Source organism: Alexandromys fortis, unplaced genomic scaffold, assembly GCF_014885135.2.
Source record: "Alexandromys fortis isolate MF-2015 unplaced genomic scaffold, M_Fortis_MF-2015_v1.1 scaffold_38, whole genome shotgun sequence".
Taxonomy (NCBI): Eukaryota; Metazoa; Chordata; class Mammalia; order Rodentia; family Cricetidae; genus Alexandromys; species Alexandromys fortis.
Window position 1 is genome coordinate 2,780,910 of NW_026067916.1, and position 23,182 is coordinate 2,804,091.

At 40.8% G+C, this 23,182-nt stretch overlaps 1 protein-coding gene across 11 annotated transcripts in view; it reads left to right on the forward strand.

Annotated features, from left to right (window-relative positions):
* The window catches only part of Cdk14 (cyclin dependent kinase 14), a 575,534-nt gene that overhangs the window by 300,559 nt on the left and 251,793 nt on the right, over nucleotides 1–23,182 (forward strand). For all 11 annotated transcript variants that reach the window (XR_007591247.1, XM_050139706.1, XM_050139705.1 and 8 more), the window contains one exon: nucleotides 8,242–8,362. Coding sequence is in view for 10 of the 11 variants with exons in the window: in XM_050139706.1 (XP_049995663.1) it covers nucleotides 8,242–8,362 (121 nt within the window). In the remaining variant the exon portion in view is untranslated. The remainder of the gene's footprint in view (nucleotides 1–8,241; nucleotides 8,363–23,182) is intronic.

The window sequence follows — 23,182 nt, forward strand, 5'->3', positions numbered from 1 at the left end:
GGATAGTGTTTTCTATTTCCATCCATTTGCCTGCAAACTTCAAGAAGTCCTTGTTTTTTACTGCTGAGTAGTACTCTAATATGTATATATTCCATACTTTCTTCATCCATTCTTCAATTGAAGGGCATCTAGGTTGTTTCCAGGTTCTGGCTATTACAAACAATGCTGCTATGAACATAGTAGAGCATATACTTTTGTTGTATGATAAGGCCTCTCTTGGGTATATTCCCAAGAGTGGTATTGCTGGGTCCAGGGGTAGGTTGATCCCGAATTTCCTGAGAAACCTCCACACTGCTTTCTTTTTAAAAAAATAAAATAAAAGGAACAGGAATGAAAAATACATATTTTCTCTGTTTTGCCATGTAATGCTTATTTGGTCTGTTGGGATACACTGTAGAAAGCCCTTACCAGATGCCTAACCAATTCTAGCATTGTACTCTTTTTTTTTCTTTTAATTCCTCTCTAATTAAAAATATTACATCTGGACCACAGTTTTCCCTCCCCCTCTTTTGCTCTCCTTCAGATCTACACCCTCTGCTTCCCTTCATAAAAGAGCAGGTCTCCCAGGAGCACTCACCACCAGGGCAGAACAAGCTACAATAAGTAAGACTAGGCACGTATCCTAACAAGCTACAATAAGATCTGACACATACCATAATGGCTACACTAAGACCAGGCACATGCTGTAACAAACTGCAATAAGACCAGGCACATACCATAACAAGCTACAATAAGAAACAGGCACATGCCATAACAAGCTATAATAAATAAGACTAAGTACATTCCATAACAGCTACACTAAGACCAGGCACATGCCGTCCCATCAAGGAAAGATGGCACAACCCAACAGGAGTTGGAAGGTCCTGCAAGTAGGCAGAAGAGTCAGAGACAGTCGCTACTTGCAGTGCCAGTAACTCCATAAGCACACCAAGCTTTTCGGCCATTACATAATTGCAGACGAACTAGGTCAAACCCCTACAGGCTCCTGAATGTCTGTGAGCTCTGATGAGTCCTGGTCAGTTGATTCTGTGGAACATAATCTTGTGGTGTTCCTGACTCCTCTGATTTCTCCAGTCCTTCCTCGCCATCCTCCGTAGGCCTCCCCAAGCTCTACCTCATGTTGGGCTGTGGGACTCTGCGTCATTCTTGGGAACTTCCCATCCATCACACCTCTATTCTTTCTAGATTATTAAGTCACTGGTATGTTGTTCTCGTAACAGAAGACAAGAACATTGTTTTCCTCTGCTTTCAACACAAAGCACTTTAGTAAATAAGTAAAAAAAAAAATTCATAAATTTGTCTCAATTTTTTAATTCTTTTGAAAGCTAAAAATGAACGCATTAATAAGTAAGGACATATAACATTTCATGTGAGATAGATAGATAGACAGATAAAAAGAAAGATTGATCGATGATAAATAATAGATAGACGATAGATAAGTAGATCAGTCGATAGATGATAGGCAGATAGCTAGCTAGCTAGCTAGATATATAGGTAGATAGAAAGATAGATAGATAGATAGATAGATAGATAGATAGATAGATAGATGATAGGTAGATAGAAAGGTAGATAGAAAGGTAGATAGATAGATAGATAGAGATAGATGATAGGTAGATAGGTAGATAAAAGATAGTTAGTAAATTGTCATTTCTTTTGTGTGTAAATCATGCCTTTAGCACAAAATTATACTTTCTTTAGCCTTATAGTTACAGTTATTTCAATGAATATCTTAAAATTTCCCCTTCTATTAAGCACAGGTAATCTTCTCATACGATATATCCTGATTGCAGTTCCCCTGCCCATACTCCTCCTACGTTCTCCCACATTTTTTTATATGAAGTGAGAATTGTCTTTTCAAAATCTTTGAAGAATTGTGTTGGAATTTTGATAGTGATTGCATTAAATCCATAGATTACTTTTGGTAAGATGATGATTTTTTTTACTGTGTTAATCCCATGAGCATAGGAGATCATTCGATTATCTGATATTTTTCAATTTCTTTCTTCAAAGTTTTATTATACAAATCTTCCGCTTGTTTGGTTAGCGTTACCCCAAAGTATTTGATTTTATTTGGGGCTATTGTGAAAGGTGGTGTAGTTTCCCTGATATTTTTCTCAATTTATATATAGGAGGCTTCTGATCTTTGTGAGTTAATTTGGCAACCAGGTACTTGGTTGAAAGTGCTTTTATCAGTTGTAGGAGTTGCCTGATGGAGATTTGGTCACTTTTGTGTACTGTCATATCTTCTTCAAGGAAAGACTGTTTGACTTCCTCCTTTATGGTTTGTATTCCACCCCTCCATTTGACCTTATAGCTGTAACTGTTTCCATCAGTATCTCTAAAATGTGTATGTGAGTGTGTGTGTGTGTGCGCATGTGCACTAGATACTACATGTTGGGCTGGGAGACAACTTGCTGGGGTGTTCTTTTCCTTTCACCGTGTGGTTTCTGGGAATCGAACTCAGGTTGTCAGTCTTGTAATCAAGTTCTCTTAGCAGTTAAGCAGTTTCCCTTTTATTAATAAATATCTTTTTTCAGTATAGTCATGCATATTCAATGATGTTCTAGGTGACATTATTCATTCTCTTTATAAGCCAATGCTTCGAAAGGTGAGTACTATGTCTTGATTTAAAACTTAGATTTTTTTTTATGACAAACTCTGTGTTTTTTACATTTTAATTTAAAAGTTATAATGAGTACAAATCAAATCAGATGGTAGGGTTCTATCTAGCATTCAAGGGGCCCTGGGTTTGATCCACAACCTCCGGTAAGCCAGTTCCACATATGTAGCTTCAGCACTCAAGAGATGGGTCCCATCAGATCAGAAATTTAAGGTCAGCCTCAGCTACATAGCAAATTCATGTCCAGGCTAACATCTTGTCTTAAAAATAGCACGGATAGAAGTTGGTCAGAAGCCAGTATGGACATGGCCATCCATCAGAACTGCCAATTTGCTCAGGTCAGCGCATTCATTTGCTGTGCAATGCTGTCATCTGGAATTAGAATAATACATCAAGTTTCACCAACTGAGAAAGAGAAACTAGAAGCATAAGGCAGTGAGCTGTGAAATGGTGGCCTATTAGCACATGCCCCATTGGAGATGCCTCTGCACCCTCTGCTCCTGCAGATGTGCCGGGATCCATGGTGCAGAACTGCCCAGGTAGAAGCTTTGGAGGAACTGGGGTGTGTATGATTCTTATACATCTAGTGAAGAATCTTTAGGATTACATCTGTAGGATTGCTGAATTTGATTACTTGCTGAGCACAAAAATTAACATAGTCTGTTGCAGGTATCAGCAGACTTTTCTTACTCATGTGTCAGATTCTAAGTAAAGTTGTTTTCTGGATCACAGAGCATCTGTCAGCTACTCTACTCAGCTGTTCGGCAAAAATGCAGCCATTGTCACATCTGAATGACCGGATGTAGATGCTTTTCAAAAGGATTTATTTAGAATGACGGATGCCCACCGATTAGTTCAATTTATGGTCCACAGATTTCAGACCCCTCATTTAAAAAAATAAAAAAAAACAAGCAAAACCCAAACAAACAAACAAACAAAACCAAAGGCTAGAGAGCCCTAGGAACTTGAGCAAATCTAACTACCTGGGTAATTCTGGAATCAACATCAGGCAGTTTGCTTTGCCATGTCAGCAGAAGCTTCATTCAATACACAGACTAATCTGCAACAATAGCTCGTCAAGTGGTATTTAGCCCAATCATTCTAAGTGGGCTTACTGTATCTATTCATTTCATTTCCATTAATATCTCTCAGAGAAGCATGTACGAAGTTGTAAGTCCTGTATTAAAACTCAATGATATGAGCATTTTCTGTTTTCTTTGGGAAGTGTCTTAGTTTGCTTTCTGTAGCCGTGGTAAAACACCGTGAGTAAACTAACTGCGGGGGGAAGGGGTTTATTTCATCATACCGCTCCAGGGAACAGTCAGTCTGTCACTGAAGGAAGCCCAGGCAAGAAGCCAAGCAGTCAGGGACCTGGAGTTAGGACCCACAGCCGAGACCTTGGAGGAAGACTGCTTATTGACTCGGTCCGAGTCAACCTACTTTCTTACATTGTCTAGGGCCACTTGCCCAGAGGTGCTCTTGAACCAACCTCTTCCTAAAAGCCTTGCCTCTAAAGCATTCCGCACCCAGTGTTCAATGCATGAATTTCCACACTAGAAGATACTGCTTTAAATGTACGGCGTGTTCAAAACCAGTATGAGACAAATTTGATAAGGTCCCAGAGGGAAGTCTTGTCATTCCTGGCTAACTGTTTTGTAAGAGAGAAGTAAAGGAGGAAATTTAAATAAAGAAAACCATTTGCAGGGTGTACCTCCCTAGGGAGAACAATTAAGATGAGAGGAGAATATCCATTGTTTGGTGGTGAAGGTCTCTTTCGTCTTGAAAAATGCAGAGAGCCCTGAGATTTCGTCTTTGTCCTTGCTAAAGGACAGGAGCAAACTCAAGGTGGCCGCAGACTTCACCTCTGAGTTGCCTATGTTGTAGACAGGGGAAAGGAATTCTTTCATTGGAAAATTCTTAGCTACAAAACTTCTTTACGTCTGAAGTCGAAGATTCTATTCAGGAATTGTGGTAGCCCCACTCTGAACTGTAGCAGTGTTCTTAATAGCAGGCCATCCCCTTTCCTCTCGGGTCTGCCCTCCTTAGAAGTGGCAACACAAGGACTATGCCCATCCCTTGGTTCTGGGAGCTTAGGGGAGATAACGGCACCAGTTGGGCTGTGCCACACTGCGGACAAGCTGCCCTCATCTGGTTTGCGTTTCGCTTTCCTAAAGACTTTCAGCTCAGACTAAGCATTAATAAAAGAAGTTTTGATAATCACCCATGAACTTCGTGGATTTTTTTTTAAAGGTAGTGTAGCTCTCTTCCTGTAGTGTAACCATAGCAACTGACAGGGACCAGAGAGAGAAAGCTTTCACACATGCTGTGCTAATTAATCCTGCCCTACAGTTTTCTTTCAGCTGGAAGATGCACTTTTATAAATTTTGCATGAGTAAGCAGGTTTTGATTTGTGAACTTTACAAAATCATGGTGTTGTCTTTACCAAAAAGATTGGGGACATGCACCAGAAAATCATATTTCAAGGTATTCTTGTAAAAAAAATTATAAGCCATTGTTGAAGTAATTCAGTCTTTCCTGAGAAACCATAGGCTTCACTTTTCTTATGAAATGAGTATGAATATCCTTAGATACCTTTTGTTCATTGATGTGTGCACACCTTCAGAACTAACAGCTTCCGACTGACTATGTCACCCCAAGTGAGGTGACAAGAAAACTTCGTCTAGACAGACGAAGAAAGCACTAATCTGAATTAAAGCCCATTACTGTCTATATGACATCTCTATGTGCAAACACTCTTAAAAAGCCCATTTTTTGACTTGGAAAACTCATCCTCATTGGGAACATTGTAGCCCAGCTAAATGAAGTTGTGGCTCCCCTTGACCTGAGTATGTCAGACAGGAGAAGATAATGTAGACTAGGAACTTCCCTTTGTATCTTCTCCAAATCCTTGACCAATTTAACAACTCACACTGGGTCTGCAATCACATACAGTAGTTGGGCTTTCATTGTATTCAGGGAATTCTGAGGTTTCATATTTCTTCTCATCTTAGCCTGTCACTTTCTATTTAATAACTGTCCTGATTGAACGAACTGTCAAAGACAATCTCACCTCTTTCCATTTGCCCATCTCTGTTTGAGCTGTCTGACAATAAGGCCTCAGGAAAAGCAAGGAGCTCCAGCTGGGATGGTCTGGCTCCCATTTGACTTGACAGCCACATATGGGAGGCATCAGAACCAATTTTCAGAGCCGTCCTTAGCTCTTTGGTTCCTATGTGGAAATGTTATCGTTTGAAGGGATTGCCGATCCCTGCAGACTTTCCCAGCCTTACTGTCATGTTAATAGTACAGTTTTATCTGAATGGAGGTAGGTTGAACCTTGCAAAGTAGAGAACGTGCTACATGGAATCTGTGCTTGGACGGAGCTCTATTTATGTCCAAGATATTAGGTGTAGTAAGTTAATATTTTTGTATATTTTTTATAGCTGTACATTTTTTATGGGATATATAAGAACATTAGCCAATTCCATATGTCATCACCTTATTGTAACAACTACACTGTAGAACAATGGATTATAATGATAACTGAATTATCAACTTTTTGTCTTACCAGCTACCCTATTGATTATAAGTTTACAAATAACCCAGGAAATTAACAGCTATGGTTAAAAAAAAGGAAGAAGTGATTTTCTAAACATCACTGATAATTTTAATATATCATTGAAATGAACATGTTTAAAAGAGGTTCACAGCAAAAACTTTGTATTATACTTTGAGTACAATACCGATAAACAATCCTTTATATGTGTGGTGTTGATTGTCGTATAGCTGTGAAAAAGTGCCAGAGGTGTTCAGTTTAAATGAAGGGATGTTGTTTTTTGGTTTTTTTCTCATGGTCTCAGAAGTTTCAGCCAGGAATGAGCTGGCCCTGTCATATTTGGATCCATGGAGAGGCGGAATAATAAAGGAAAAAGCCCATGTGGAACAAAGCTGCTCACTTTGTAGGAGCTAAGGGAGAAAGGCTGTCACCTTGATGTCCCCCTCATGACCCAGTGAAACAACTTCCTCCCACTTAGGCCTGGTCCCCAGGATAGTCCGTCGACTCCCAGTACCACTTTGGGCCACTGAACTGTTCTCTAACAAATGGACCATGAGGGGACATTCAGATCTAAAATATTGCACTGATCATTAATGGCATGGCCAGATAGTGATCTACTGTGGCTTGTTTGGCTTTCAGAAACAACGCTGTGAGATGTCTGACCTTTAAAAGAAGTACAAGGGCAGGGAGATGACTCAATGGTTTAGAATGCTTACTGCTCCTGCAGAAGGCCTGACTTCAGTTCTCGGCACCCAAGTCAAGCAGGGAATTCAGTGCCCTCTTCTGGCCTCTACAGGCACCCACCTGTGTGTCCACATAGTATGTGCATGTATGTACTTACGTGTACATGTACACACACACAAAGTAAAAGCCAATCTTTTTGAAAAGGGGACTAGGCTGGGGTAGCTTGTTGGTAGTATGCCTCCTTAACATACCGGGGAGTGTGTTCAATCCTTAGCTTTGCAAACAAACATTATTTTTTAAAAAAAGAACCAGTCATTACATACAACCTAGGGGAAAACACTCTAAAAAACTTACTAAATTATGAAAGGGACAGGGCCAGAGAAATGGCTCAGCAGGTAAGAGCGTGTTCTAACCTACTACTTTTTAGAGGATCATGGTTCGCTTCCAGTAACTACACCAGGCAGCTCACAGACTCTGGGAAGTCCTGCTCCAGGAGCTCTGACACCCTCTTCTGGCCTCTGTGGGCTCCCATACTTATGTGCATATACCACCATACCCATCAAATTCAGAGTAAAACAAATCTTTCTAAAAATGGATAATCACATATTCCAGAGGTAAAACCATGGAGGACATACATGAATATATGTTTTGTTTTGTTTTGCAGCCTTGTGTCTCTCTGTGAGTATTTTTGGTTATTAGGTCGAATTGTCTTTAAGGTAATATTGCCACTCTTTCCTATTGTGGTTTGATATCAACTTTCATCACCTATATGTTCCAATTTGATCATTGCTTTATAATTGTGTAGCTCACTGGTTTTCAGGCAAACCTCCTGAGTGTGTATCCACTTGTGAGTCTTTGGAAAACACTCACACTGTAAAAACTTTTTGGGCAACTCTTTGAGAAAAGTATTGCAGTTTCTTCTTACAGATTAAATACACATGTAAACATTGGTACTACTGGTCCATTGTATAGCTGGAAGATTTTAGGTTTCTTAATATATCTTTTTTTGCAAGTTATTTGACCAAAGAAGCCTTACTGATATGACTTACATATTTGGGACTCTCAGAACTAGAGTTCTGCAAACAGATGCAGTAGCCAGGAGATTCTGAGGTTGTTCTGATTTTGTCTAGTGATATTTGATCGGAGCCCTAGCACAGATGCTTTATTTTCAATATGCATTATTTCATGGTTATTAACGTGATGATAAAAAACATAAAAAACCTGCATATATTCCCCTCAAATCCTGTGTTAATCTTGACATTACATTCATGAATGTGAATTACAGCAGTGTTGTTTGACCTTTTAAAGTGGAACATTTCAGTTTAAAACACACGTTCTTTTCAGGCCCATCTAACCTCTTTATGTTTCCTGTAACCTACAGGTCTTGCAAGAGCAAAATCCGTCCCTAGCCACACGTATTCCAATGAAGTGGTGACCTTGTGGTACAGGCCTCCAGATGTTCTCCTGGGCTCCACAGAATATTCCACCTGCCTTGACATGTGGTAAGAAATGAACACTTTATCTGATCTGTGTGCCATGCTTGGTCTGGGCCAAACCTAGACAAACATCAGCCGTTTGGAGGAGGACCTGGGATGCAGGAGTGAGTGCTGCCTGTGTGTGGCAGTGTTGTTGCCGCTTTCAAACCTGGTTGGGAATGGCACTCAGAGACTGTTCCATGTGGAACCTTCTAAGGGTTCTTGATGGACCAGGTCAGAGGGTTTTTTTTTCTCTGTCAGTACTGTAAATTTCTCTGTAAGGTCATAATTTATTGTTTTATTTTATAATGAGGAAGTGTGTACCTTCAAAGAGCAGTAGACTAAGAAGTAACAGGGAATGAATTTTTTATTGACCGCATAGCTCTGGTTGGTTTGACTGAAAGCTATTGATAACAATTGTCCAAAGTGAAATGCCTTGAGTTTTTAAAATCTGGAATAATTCCAGGACAGGAGAATTCCATGTCGTAGCTCACCGGCTATTAAAGTCTTTTTAGAATGATCGGTGATATTTGCCAATACTGGCAAACTACCCTGCATTGCTAATTATGTAAGATGTAAGTGTCACAATCATCAAAGGGAAGGAATGTCTTTCTTAACGCTCTGGAGGGAGTCACACTTGGCCGCTGAGCATGGCTTTTCCTTTTCTGGATTCATGATTGCGTTTGAAGTGAAATAATTCTTGAAGCTTGTGGCTGATTTATGAAAGAGTCATCATTCTGGCATGATTAGGCCCCCGTATTTATGCTACAACTGATCGTATAATGTTTATGGCTTCAGTAAGACTTCAGCATGTGTTATTTATCTTCCTCTGTGTAGTGACTTCATGCCTCTACCCCCCCCCCCGAGCAATCTTGGCTTTTAAGAATTAGGGACTTTCTTAATGTATGTTTAAGATACCCCTAACTGTGGGGTTTGGTATTCTGTGGAGCCACTGACGTCATCTACAGAATCTTGTGTCCACGTAACTAACACTGTACGTCTAGATCTATGGCTTTAAATAAAACTAAGAATCTAGGCCGCCAAACACCCGAAGATTTGTTCTCATACGTTTGTATGCTTTATCATAAATCTGATCACATTTTAATGATTCTGAAATCCCAAGAATAAATATCACCATCTATTGCTGAGTGGCTGAGTTAATCATTTTTATCACACTTCCTGGCCCTTGGCTTTTTAATGGTTATTTACACTTCTGTAGTTAATATTGTCCCCTAAGGATAGGCCTATTTTGGGGCAATATAGATACTTAGATCCTTAATTATAATGGGGGAAATTTAGAGATAGAGGCCAGTACACACACCAGGGTACCACTTAGTTGCCCTCTTAATCGCTTACTACTTTTTGCTGTTAGTTGAGCGTTGGCTATGCAAGTAATAATTATATCACAGTCCTGAGATATAAAGTATTTTTCCGTTTATTTTGGCATATGGAAATTCTTAGTTGTCTTTCAGTGAGTTCAGCTAAGCTCTCTGCTAATAATATGTCTTTTAGAACATTTGTGGTGCGGAACCAGTTTTGTCTCAGTTGCTTCCTTTAGTCAATATTGCACCGTCCTACTGAGTTTAGCACCGTGGCACATGCATGCAACCCAGCCCAGAAAATCAGGAAACAGGCAGGACCCTGGAGCTCAACTTAGCCAATTCAGGAAGAGAGCTTGTCTCAAAAATGAATGCGGACAGCAAGGACAACATTGACCTTGCTATGAATACATGTACCTACAGTCACGTACCCATACACTCACACATATGTATGTACACACAAACAGAATGATGTCTAAGTGGCTGGGGTTATTGCTTAGTTGGAGGACCTCAATTCATTCCCCAAACCAATGTACAAGTGTGAAGATGCTAAGCAGGCAGATCCCTGAGCCTCACTGCCCAGTCTGCCTAGTTTACCTGGAGAGCTCTTAGCCAGTCAGAGAACTGCCCTCCTCTGCACAGGTAGAGAGCTTCCTGAGAAACAACACTCAAAGCTGACCCCTGGCCTCCACTATGCATACTTACACACACACACATATGCACATGTGCACACACACACACACACACACTCGGGTGGTTTTTATAGTTCCGAGTACAGGATGGACTCCAGCTTTCTCCTGTGTTTGTTTCTGGCACACAGTGTTTTCTAGTCTGCCCCGCTTTGCCCCTCTCCCTCTGTGTGAGAGATGGTCGGGCACTTGCTGCCAGTTTGCTTTGAACAGAGGCATGATAGAAGCGTGTGAAGAAGCCTGCTGTTTAAGAAGGGGAAATCTGATAGAAAATAGGGGACCCCAAGTACCCCCTTGTCCCCATGCCAGCGTTACTCATTGCCAGACACAAATAGCAAGTGTGTGAGGACTGAGCTTCCTGTGCTTATTTTCAGTTCACTCCCAAGCTCTGAAATCTAAGATGTCTGTGCCATGCCTGTCATTCGGAATCTGATTTCATTCCAAGCAATTTTCTAAAAGCTGCTCTGCTATTTTGCAATCAGGTGAAAATGTATGTGTCTTTCCCATGAGGGGGACGGACGTTCACAGGGAGCTGATTTTTGCATAATCAATGACATCGTTGCAGGCTATTCAGACACCTGGAAATGGGATTGTAATTGAGTCATGGCTCAGCTGCACCAAAAAGAAATACAAATATTAACCCACGGCCAGCAGTAGGGAGGCAGGTGGCAGGAGTTTCAGGCTATTTTTACAGTTCATTTACTGTCCTGGGGCTGGAGTAACTAAGAACTGATGATCCCTACACAGCGTTCAGTAGCCACAGGCACTAAAGATATTAATGAAGACACATAGGCAATAACAGTGCCAGCGTGTGATGGAAATCAGAGCTGGCCCCGCTAGGAGCTTCTCCTGTGTGTCGCCAGCACCATGGTGACGTGTGAATGCAAAGAACGAGTTAAGAGCGCATCACGGTAGTTTTGGTACCTTTGTTTCCTTTCGTGAATGCAGATCTAAGCAGCAAAGTCGAATTGAACATTGCCTCTTGTAAATCGTCTGTTAATGCTTAGGATTGCGTAGCGCCTTGAACGTCAGAGCATTTAAAAGCTTGGGTAAGCTTCTAAACCAGAGAGACTGGTGGGTTCTGAGGAACACAGGAAGGGAGCATGGGCGTGAGGGCAACATATCTGTGTAACTCTTGGCTGACTAGAGAGCACGGCTCTGTCTGCAGAGCTGGGATTTTAAATAAGCTCGCTTCCTCCCTGCATGCTCTGACCTGCCTTTGCAGCTGCTCGGGTTGTCTAAAGCAGAACATTGTTGGGGATTATTTTACCGGATTAATTTTTAATATCAGGTAGCTAAATTATCTGTTGTTAATAAATGATTATCTCCTCAAAGGCTTTGTGCCGTAGAGGGGGCCCCGGGGTATCAACGGCAGCACCCCCAACACCGTGTGCAAAGAATGATGGTTTGTCAAGCGGTTCCTATCCTCATCTTTTTAAAGCTAATTAACATATTAACTATGCTTGTCAAAATGTGGGCAGATCATTTATAAATAAGCCTGTCAACCATAATGAGATTGCATATTAAATCACCCTGTCTCTATTACATCTCTGATTTAAGATTAAAATTAATTTATTTAACATTACAGCAGCTGGGTGGTTAGGGGAAAAAATCTGCGCTAGTCATAATATATAGGAAAATGTCTGCATCAAAATTGATCTTTAATATATTAGAAAGAATATTGCCTAATCATTAAGTATCATAAAGCCATTTGGCATTGCTTCATATTATATATCTTGATGGCCGTTCATATTGGCATTATCCAGTGTTCTGTTATCATCTTTACTGATCTTTTTGTCTTGAATCAAAGCAATTTATGCAATGAAATTCCTTAAGACTCAGGTTTACTTACTGTTGTTTTAAGAGAAAGAATCGTAAATGAATCTTCCTACACCCGTTACGCTAAGCATATATTTATTCTATGTAAGGTCTATGTTAATTTGAAAGCTTGAATGATAATAATAGTAACAGTAGATACTTTTATTGACAATAAACTTTATCTGAGTCCTGTTTTGCTTTCAAATTACTTCCCTATTATACAACAAAATAGAGAACACTGAGAAAATGATATAATTCAGGTCACATGGTGAGTAGATAGCCCAACATTCCGTCTAGGGCAGCGTTCCCAGCACCCCTTCCTTACAACATTCGGTTCTGTCTCATGAGATGGTTTCTAAGACATTGGTCTTCTTTTACTACCAACGTACCTTGGAAACACAAATAAAGTATTTCGTAATCTGTCACACTTCAATCCATGCTAATTCTTTTGTGTAGCTCAGATATTTGGGGGCTCTGGTCCTCCCCCATGAGCCGGTGCTGCCTGTTTCTCCTGGTGACTTTATTTCAATAGCTTCTACTATATAATTTTATTCAGGGAAGACTTTTTCCAAACAGTCAGGACATGAATCATTGAATTGAATACTGCTGTTGAATTGCGTACTTGCTGTCTATGCTGACATACATTTTCCCAACTCCTAGTCAGGACTCACTCATCACTTCCGCTAACGTGAGTGCATCCATTTTTAAAGGGAGTTCTAGGTAAGAACAAGAATTGATTCCCGAACTACAGCAGGGTCGTCTCTCTGTCAGTGTCGTTAGCATGTTTTCTAATGATCGCAGTCATAAGGCCCAGGAAGATATGAAACAGCCGCTGTCAAATTTAATAGTTCCCTGGTAGCTCTTAAGCAGGGCTCAAATAACGCATGATCTAACTGACTTGCTATATCCACTAGCAGTGGAATGCAACGGAACGGAGGAACTGAGGATAGCCACAAAGACCCACATGTCCCTGGTGGTTCTGAGTTCATTGCAACTAATGAGGGCTTTAAAATCTGAGTCACCAAATAACTCATCCGTATATAATGACGCCTTCAAGAGTTAATAATTCTGTCAGGACAGTGGGTACAGAGGGTCTGACTGTGCCGTATAACTTAGAATGCACTAGAATAGCATTTGGTACTTCCTTTCAAATTAGAAGAGATTTGCTATGTTTTAATGATTAAGTCATGCCTAAGGACTGACTGGTGGCTACAGAAACCTCTTGCAGAAAATGTATGATTGCTTGTGAGCTTTCTTGGTCAGCACAGCCCGCTAACCCTGTCTGGTTGTAAAACTGTGGAACGGCTGCCAACATCAAACCAGCGCTGCCTCTGGAATGGTCAGGGAAGCAGTTATTATCAAAATCTGTCGTTATCGTTTTCACATCTCATTGTTTATCAGTGTGTGTGTGAAACAAAGAGTGTATTTCAGTCAAGATATTTGGCCACTTAGTAGTAATGATAATATATAGGATGAATCATTTAATGTAGACTTCCCTACTAAATATTTCTAAAACAAATTAAATTTCTCCTAATTTCATTTTAATCAACATTAGCAAAGTAATTGGCTACCCACAAATGGATTCTGAATGACTTTTTAAATAGCCGTCACAGAGACTAAGTTTCCTGACAGCATTATAACCGTGGTACACTCCACTGACTCACCAGATTATAAGAAGAGAAAGAAAGTTTTGGGAAATAGGAAACTATCTAAATGTTGAAGGTGCTATTCATATTGTCTTTGGGGTCTGTCACTCAACCAAATTAAATACCTTTTGTTTCTTTTGGGTTATAGCATCCAAGAGGGCTGTAGAGTATGACAATGAAATGGAAGATGCTATATTTGATTTTAAGAAATAAACATATAGGCTGTCTTTGGAATTAGGACATTTGACTCAGAAGAGTCTCGCATGGGAGAGTAGGACATGGGTGCAATATGGTTCTGTGTTTTAACATAGGAATATGTAAATTTATGAATGGAGCATGCAGATGAGTACCTCTAAGTTGTGGTAGATACGTTCTTCTATCCAGGCAGGCTTGCACATACACGAAACTCAAAGATCATTCTTGAGACTCTTCCTATATCACTCTCCAGCGTATTTATTTATTTTATGTATCCATTTATTTATTCAGAGACAGGTCTGTTAATTAACCTGGAGCCTCTAGGTTCATCAGGACTTGCTTGCCAGTGAGGTCCAGGGTTGTATCTGTCTCCACCTCGAAGCTCCGGGATGCAGATGCTTGCCCCATGCCTGACTTTTTATCACGTGCTGGGGATCCAATCCCAGGTTTCTGTGCTTGCGTTGCAAACACTGTTTGACCAAGCCATCTTCCCATCCCCCTTTCATGTTTTAAGTTGTATATATATATATATATGTATATATATATATACATATATATATGTTCACATAGAGACTGTCTCTCTGAACATGCAATGCTTTTCTATTTAAAGAAGAGGCTATGTTTAACCCAAACCATACTGAAGCCCGCAAGTCCACTTCCATTTCCCACTGTTAGCGCTATGTCCAACTTATTTGACCAGAGCTTTCAACTATTATTTTCAGTTTCCAGAGAGAAAAACTGTGGCAGTTTCAAGTATAGCTGGTTAGCTGACAGCTACCACAACAGTGCCAATTGTGAGATCAGAGATCAGGTTTACCCATGGCTACTCTTTAATCTCGCAGGAGCAGCTATGCCTTTTCAGCTCTTCTGGCAATACCATATCTTTCATAGGTTCTGCATAATTCCTTGCCTCATTACCTATCAATTTAATTCTGTTGGCTGATTTGCATTGGTGGGGAGCTCATCTGTGGCGTTGTTCAGGCAAGCTCTCGCGATTTACTTTTCTGGACATTATGCTAAGTGGGCGCTGTGGTGGGTGAAGACGTACACTCCTCTACCAATTTTGCCCCACTCTGCTTTTATCCTAGTATCCTGTGTAGAATCTAGTTTATATTTTCATATGTGAGTGTGTCAAAATTACTAAAAGTTAATAAGTCTAGTAGAATCCATTATATTCCTCTTCTTTTTTGTATAGCGTTCTGTTTTCTGGATTTTCTAGTTATGTTTTAATTTTTTTTAGTTTCACTGCCTTTTTTCATATTGTTAATTATTTAAAGTTTAAAAATGATTATGTAGCCTATTTGCAAAAATGTTTCCAAATTTTCCGACATATCACTTTATCTAATAATCATATATATTAATTTTTAAGATTGTGTTTTAATTGCAACACTTCTCCCTTCCCTTTCCTCCCTCCAAGCCTTCCCATATGCCCCCATCTCCTTTAAATTTATGACCTCATGTTTTCACTAACTATTATTGCATGTATATTACATTGTATTGTGTATATATATGTGTGTATACATACATATACATTCACATATACACACACACATATATACATTCACACACAAACATACACACACACACACATTCCTAAATGTAGCTTTAAGTCCATATAATGTTGCATATATGTAGTTTTCAGGGCTGACTGTCGGTAAGACTGCTGTGCTCTTCCCTGGGGAGGCCGCCTCTTCTTCCAGCTCTGTTCGTCTGTGGTTCTTTGTGGCATGTCCCTTGGTGTCCTCCTTTTTCAGTTCACCTCTGGGCACTCATGTTGGTGAGACTTCATGAGTGTAACTTCTGATGTTACTAAGAGACACAGTCTCACAGCCCTGATGTTCTACAATAATCCCTGAGCCTTAAGTGTGGGACCGCGTTGTTCCGTACCCATATAATATTTTAAGTTTGTCATCTTTAAGGAACACATTGTGTTAAAACTTTGTGTGTGTGTACACTTTAAAGACTTATTTTTAATCTCTGTGTATACGTGTCTGTGTCTGTGTGAGTATATAGCGTGGCTATGCAGAGACCAGAAGAGGTTGTCGGATCCCCTGGAACTGGAGTTAGAGGCAATTGTGAATATAAGAAGAAAGGAAACCAGCCTAGTGTTGGCGTTCTCTGCTCTGAGGTGAAGCGTGAAGGCCGAGAGCTGCTTCTGCCATCACGCCTTTTCCACCATGGTGGATGGAAACCTCAAACCCTGAGCCAAATAGTCTTTCTTATAGAAATGCTGCTTGTCCAGTAGAGGTCGCAGTAGTGAGAAAAGTTACTAATGAGGAACCGTGGGGGAAAGCCTGGACTCTTCAGTGGGAAATCCTCTAAGATCAGCACCAGAGGGCTGTTCGTGGTCCTTCCTCAGAGGCTGACAGCTGAGATGTCGTCCTCAGACCAGGAAAAGACGGAGCTGATGATCAAGCACACAGACCAATTTACACACTTTTTAGTAGATTCCTCTCTGTTCCTCTCAGCACCTCCCCATTCTCTGCAGCAAGTTTTACCTTTAGTCTAAAGCTGTTTTGGTTCAGTTGAACATATCCTGCTGTGTGTGGTGGAGAAAAGGAGGGGGTAGTCGGAAGAAGCCTACTGGGCAGTGCCGTCTTTACAAAATTCCTAATCCTGCTCCCGGCTGTTGGCTGTTCGATTCATCCTCACAACGTTTAAAGCCCGTGTCTCCATGTGCTTAGCCTTTTCTAAGTTGCTGAACGCACAACTTCTCACCTAACTTGGAACTGTTGTCTGTAGTCTGCATAGATAGCCATTGCTTCATGCACATCTGAAAACAGGTTATCTCTCACCCGTGTGTGCCTTCTTTTGTGTTTATGTTTTAATTTTATTTTCCTAATCAGATTCGTTGCCTCCTTGGAGAGGAGAAAAGAACTGTACATTTTACTGTATGCCCTTCTCTTGCTGATAATTCAATCCTCGCGGCTTGAACGCCGAAGAGTTGCCTGCTGGAGTCCTTCCTTGCCCCTGGATACTTGTTAAGGAGGCCCTGGAACCAGTGAGACAGCCTAGCATTGGGGGAAACTGTGACTGCCAGCCTCTGGGTGTGATGGTGGGAACAGATAATCCTTTTGACTTAATTGTTAGAACTCCCGGCCTTTAAAAATACAGTTTATCCACTTATATTACATCTCTATCTCTATCTCTGTCTCTATCTCTATCTCTGTCTCTGTCTCTGTCTCTATCTCTATCTCTATCTCTCTATTTCTCTCTATATATTCATGTATATATATATGAAAGCAACCTCTACAAGAAAACCACATTTTGATTTATGAGCCAGTTATGAAAGAAAATAAACTATGAATTCATAGTTTTAAGAGATAAATACTTTCTGTGAATATAAAGAATCTATTCAAGAGGGCAGGCCCTTTAGATTTATATCCTGTAGGAATCCAGTATGAACTTGCTGTTTAAACAAGCAAAACTTGCCAGGGATGTAGCTCAGTTGGCAGAGAGCTTTCTAGCATGTGTGATGCCCTAATCCTGGTCCCGGTGCCATAGAAACACAGGTGCATAGCTGCTGTCCCAGGGCTTGCTGTGTGTCGAAACAGGAGAATCAGAAGTTCAAGTTCATTCTCTGGTACGAACTGAGTTGAAGGTCAGCCTGGATAACGTGAGACTTTCTCAATAGAAAAATTAATTAAGCAAGACTTTCAGGAAGTATCTCGCCCAATAGGAGCTTCCTAGGTCAGTCAGCGTGCCGCGATAGAATGCTGTTGTGTGCACCAGGGTGATGTAATTGAGTGGGAATGGAAAAGTGATCGGCGAACAACTGGCGTTACTGTGAAAGCCACTGTTGGCAGTAAAGAGCCGGCCCTGCTTTCACCGCTCAGCGGTGTCTGTGCACTCTGACATTTGTGGATTAACTCTTCTGCTTCTTATTTGATTTATTGGTGGTGTCTTGAGACGAGGTTTCTCTGTGTATCTCTGGCTGTCCTGGAACTTGCTCTGTAGACCAGGTCGGCCTCAAAGTCATAGAGATCCGCCTTGCCCTGCCTCCCTAAGTGCTGGGACCACCACTGCGCAGTTGTGGGATTAAAGGCGTGCATCACCACTGCCCATCTGGATTAACGCCTCTTGTTACTGCTTTGTCTAGGATATAGTCAAGTAATAATCATATTTTCTTCACAAATATTCTGTTATATAAATTCTACATGTATTAATTTTTTTTCTATTTTGATGGTATTGCATACAATTAATAAACAAAGATACTTATGTTTCTTTTATGTTTTGTGTAGTTTTCTTTGATTATTACTGCTAAACAATGTCATTAGAAGAATGAGGAAAACAATATAATAATTCTTCAAGATTTATTTTATGTATACGATTATTTCCCACATTCATGTATATGCACCACATGTATACATGGTGCCTGCAGAGGTTGGGTGAGAGCATCAAAGTCCCGGAAACTGGAGTTAACAGATGATTGTGACCTGCCATGTGTGTTCTGGGGATCTCTGCAAAAAAATACCAACTGTTCTTAACCACCGAGCCATGTCTCCAACCCCAAAGTGATGACCTAGAAGGATTAAAGTAGGGCTGCAGAGGTGGCTCAGTGGTTAAGAGCACTGACTGATCTTCTAGAGCGCCCCTGTTCGGTTCCCAGCACTCACATGGCAACTCACACTGGTCCAGCACCCTCACACAGACATAAATGCAGGCAAAACACCAATGCATATAAAAACAGAAATAAATATTTTTTTTTTAAAAAAAAAAGCCTGGCAGTAGTGGCACACGCCTTTAATCCCAGCACTTGGGAGCAGAAGCAGGTGGATCTTTGTGAGTTCAAGGCTAGGCTGGGCTACAGAGTGAATTCAAGGACAAAAAAAAAAAAAAAAGAATTAAAGTAAAATTTAACTAAAATAACCTATCAGTGATCAAGAAATACCTTGTAAATTCCATTAAAATACTCAGAACTTCGTGTATGTGTCGGGCACTTAGTGATTCCTAGAGGCGGGATCTAAGTATTGTTGCTGGGGCACTTGCGGGCAGTTAATCTTTGACATGGCGTTTTGTATTCTTTGTATTTCCATGTGAGAGATTCAGTGAGTGAGATGCTTATCTAATTACATTTCCTGCAGAGCCCAGCAAGGCTTTTATCATTCTTTCTGATTGATAGTTCAAACAGCTCCTCCTTTATTCCTCGCTTTTACCGTATTTGCTTTTAGAAACCGAATATATCATAACCTAATGAAAATTCAACAGATTAAAACTTTATTGTAGCAACTATATAAACTTACATTTATTTTTCGTGTTTAATTTAACACATTTAACTTAGAAGCTGCTTCTGAAATCTCATGAAATCAATTTATAATTTTAGTGTTGTTTTATGACCATTTTGGACCCTACCCCATCTGGAGATGTTTGGTTATGTTTTTCCCACTGTTTGGTGGAGGCATAGAAATGAGACAGAATGCAAGAGACAAAACCATCTCTAGAATCCCAGGGTAGCCTCACTCCCATGAAGATCTCCCTTATACATGCAGTGAATCTACCCATTCATTCATTCATTCATTCACTCACCTGTTTTGAATGACATAGGCTATTCAGAAGTGTACGGGAACAGATCTTGCCTTTAAACAACAGCCTCCTGCCTTAGTCCATTGCCCATGTTCAGGTCTTTGTAAACTACATTGCAGGGGAAGTGTTGGCCAGTGCTCCAAAAAGTGCACAGCTTTTTCCAGAAACTGGACTGTGAAAAGGGTTCTTGGCTCCTTATTTTGTATATATTATCTGAGTTACTGTATGAGTCTTAAATATCAGCTACCCTGTCACATACGTTAGTGTGGTACCATTGTAATGTTCATAGAGAGTACATCAAAGTTCAGCCTTGCCACTTGATGAACCCGACCTAAATATCAATGTAACTCGCAACTTAAATTGAACTTCAGCATTTTCCTTGTAGAAGAATAGTTTACAAGAAATTTTTAGTAATTTTTCTTTGTGATATACCAGATAAGAGTTTCATGAAATAATAGTTTTAAAAGAGGCTTAAGCAGGTCATCTGCTTTTATCTTTAAGATGCTCATGATCAGCCCTCCCACCCCCTACCACACATTGTCGAGGAGTCAAAGCATTTCTGAGAGAAACCTTGAAAGATAGCTTCCTTATTCTAAAATCACCTGTAAGAGAAGCAGAAGTCAAAGACATTCGAGCCGCAGGGTTTGTTTTTCTTGTTCTGCCTGGCCTATGCTTAATCCTTTGAGAAAAGCACTGTTATCGGTTGCATTTTAAATGACTTCCTTCATTAATTGCTCTAAAATGCAATACATATTTTCTTGCTGTTTGACGTAATTTTTTTTTTTTTTTTTTGCATTTTCTATCTTGCTTTCCCCAGAGTGGGCTGCAAGGGGACATTTTCTCAATCCACTCAATATAAAAGGTTACTGGCTATCAGCAGTCTGATGTCCCAGGTTATCAATCATTATCCATACTTATCATCTTCAGATATCCAGACTAAAGACCCTTCACTGTCGTATGCTAAGGGCGCCCCCAGTGGTGACAGACAGTATTTTCTAGGCTAATTCTTTTCCGCTCTCTGCTTAAAACTCTAGCTCTGAGCGCTTGGTTTCAGCTCTGTTTCTATCCAGCTACCATTGTGTCTCCTGGATAGAAGACAGAATTCTCATCGTAATATCTTCTTGTCTGGCTGTGGTGAGCTGACCAAGGCATACTGTTGTAACTGTGGGGGCAGCATAGCGTAACAAAGTGGTCATCCACCCAGGGCTGAGGAGTGAAGCTCCCGGGCCTCACATTGAAACTGGGCATGCACTTACAAGATGCAGTTCCTTTATAAATCAAAGACAGTTATTGTTTGAGCATTAATAAAGTTATTCTATCTCTAGGTTTTAACAGTCAAATAATTCTCACTCCTAAATGAGAGGTTTCCATGGCAACTGTTGGAGTTCCTTTGGGGTATCTTATAAACAAAATTGGAGTAGTGGTATTAATAATTTTTTTAGCTTATGCTATAATATTTATTATCAGTCAGACATTTTTAATTATTTTTTTTCTTGTGCTCTAATATTAATTATGAATCAGATGTTTCCTTTGTCTCCTCAGACTCATTTATGCCATTGATTGACTCGCTGATCAACTCACTGTGTTTAAAAGTATTTTCTGATGATTTGTACTAGTCCCTGTGCTGGCCACAAGAATGAGAAATGCCAACCTTACATTCAAGACCCTGCGTTATTACTAAGAACATAGTTGGCACAGTGGTGATTCTGAGGGAAAGGGTAGAAAAAGCATCCTTGGAGAGAGAGAAGGAGAAGTGAAGGCAGAAAGGCACTTTTCCCTGTGGTTGTCCCCAGCGTAACTTGAGAAAGTCATCTGTCTGAGGCAGGGACACTATTGCTGTGATGAATCAACAGAACTGAAAAGCAAGCTGTGGAGGCCTGGGTTAGAGTCAAGACATGTAGGTGCCTGGTTGCCCAGACCCAAGATAATCACACAGAAACTATATTAGTTAACCCATTTCCATTATTTTGTATTTTACCATGAGGCTTGTGGTTTACTGGTAAGGTTCCCGGGCATCTGTCTCCTTCAGCAGCTATATGGCACCTCCCTGATTCCACCTTTTCTCCTGTTTCTGCTTTGAATTCCTTCCTTGCTCTATTCTGCACTGCAATAGGTCCAAAAGAGCTTCTTAATTAACCAATAGCAATAAAATATAGTCACAGCATACAGAGGGGAATCCCACATCAAAGACGGGAACTCAAACAGGCCAGAAAATTGGAGGCAGGAGTTGATGCAGAGGCCATGGAGGAGCTGCTTACTGGCTTGCTCAGCCTGCTTTCTTATAGAACCCAGGGCCACAATGGGCTGGGCCCTCCCCCATTGATCACTAATTAGGAAAAAGCCCTACTGCTGGATCTCATTTCCTCTGCTGAGGTTCCCTCCTTTCAACTGACTCCCGCTTGTGTCAAGTTGATATAAAACTATCCAGCCCATCATCCTTGTGAGTTTACTGTGCTGGGTGCTGGCCTAGAGGAAGGTTACTAGACAATGCTGGATGCTTGCCTGGAAGGAGGTATCGCTAGGACATAATAGCACCTGTGGTTAGAGACGTCAGGTGGGGTAAAACGGAGGGCTGGCGGCTAAGAGAGCAAGCACCTAGAGTGAAGAAGAACTCTCAGGCTATGACAGCCGACAGCTTGACTGTATCCCAGGAAAGGCAAGGTTCTCTATGATTCCTGCATTGATGGCCAGGAACTCGGAGATGTTAAACAGAAAACTAAAAAGAAACGAGAAAGCAACAGTATTCGTTTTCCACTTGAGGCAAACTACTCCTAAACACAGACATGCACATGTGATTGAACGCATATGGCAGACGTTACCTTTGAAGCGCACGGGGCACAGGGCACTGTGGGGTGGTGGGATCCCTGTGTCTTTGTCACAGCGCACAAGACTGTGCCGTAGATGTACAGCTGACAGATTCATAAAGGCAGAACCACAAGTATGCAACTTACGGGACAACCCATTTTGTGGAGCTGCGGGAACACGTGTCATTTGGAAAAGTCGCTGCCATATCCGTGGGAACCTTGTGAAGCCATGATTCTTCTCTTCGAAATGGGATTCATTCCCAGAACACCTCAGCAGTGTAACCTCTGCAGGGCAATGGGATGACCTCGCTCCATTCCTCCACACTGTGAGACCTGGGAGCCATAACACTCATTCTTTGTTCTAACAGTCAGATTTACATAGAGTTAATCCATCAAAATTACCTGCGAACAGACCGCATAGAAATTTCTGTAGAAAACAGCCACCGAGCAGGAAGACAGCATTCCTCACCTTTGCTAACAAACAAATCTGGGCATCCCCAAAGCTGGTTGTCACAAAAGAGATTAGATGAGGAGAATGGGTATCTAGGAATCAGGGATGCTTAGTAACTTTGTCTAATGGTTTGGGACATGAGGTATTTCCCCTTGAATGGCTGGCTCTTCCCTGCGTGGTGTTGCCTGTTCCAGAGTACTGCTTTGTCAGCTTCTACCTGCCCTCTTTGTGGTTTTGAGATGCATATTATCATTGTCCTTGCCTATTGAGTTTTCCAGCTACCTCTGTAAAAACTAGAAACCTCATGGAGATCAGCCCTTACTCTTACTCTCCTCTTCGTCGCTACTTGTTCTTGTTCTTGTTCTTGTTCTTGTTCTTGTTCTTGTTCTTGTTCTTGTTCTT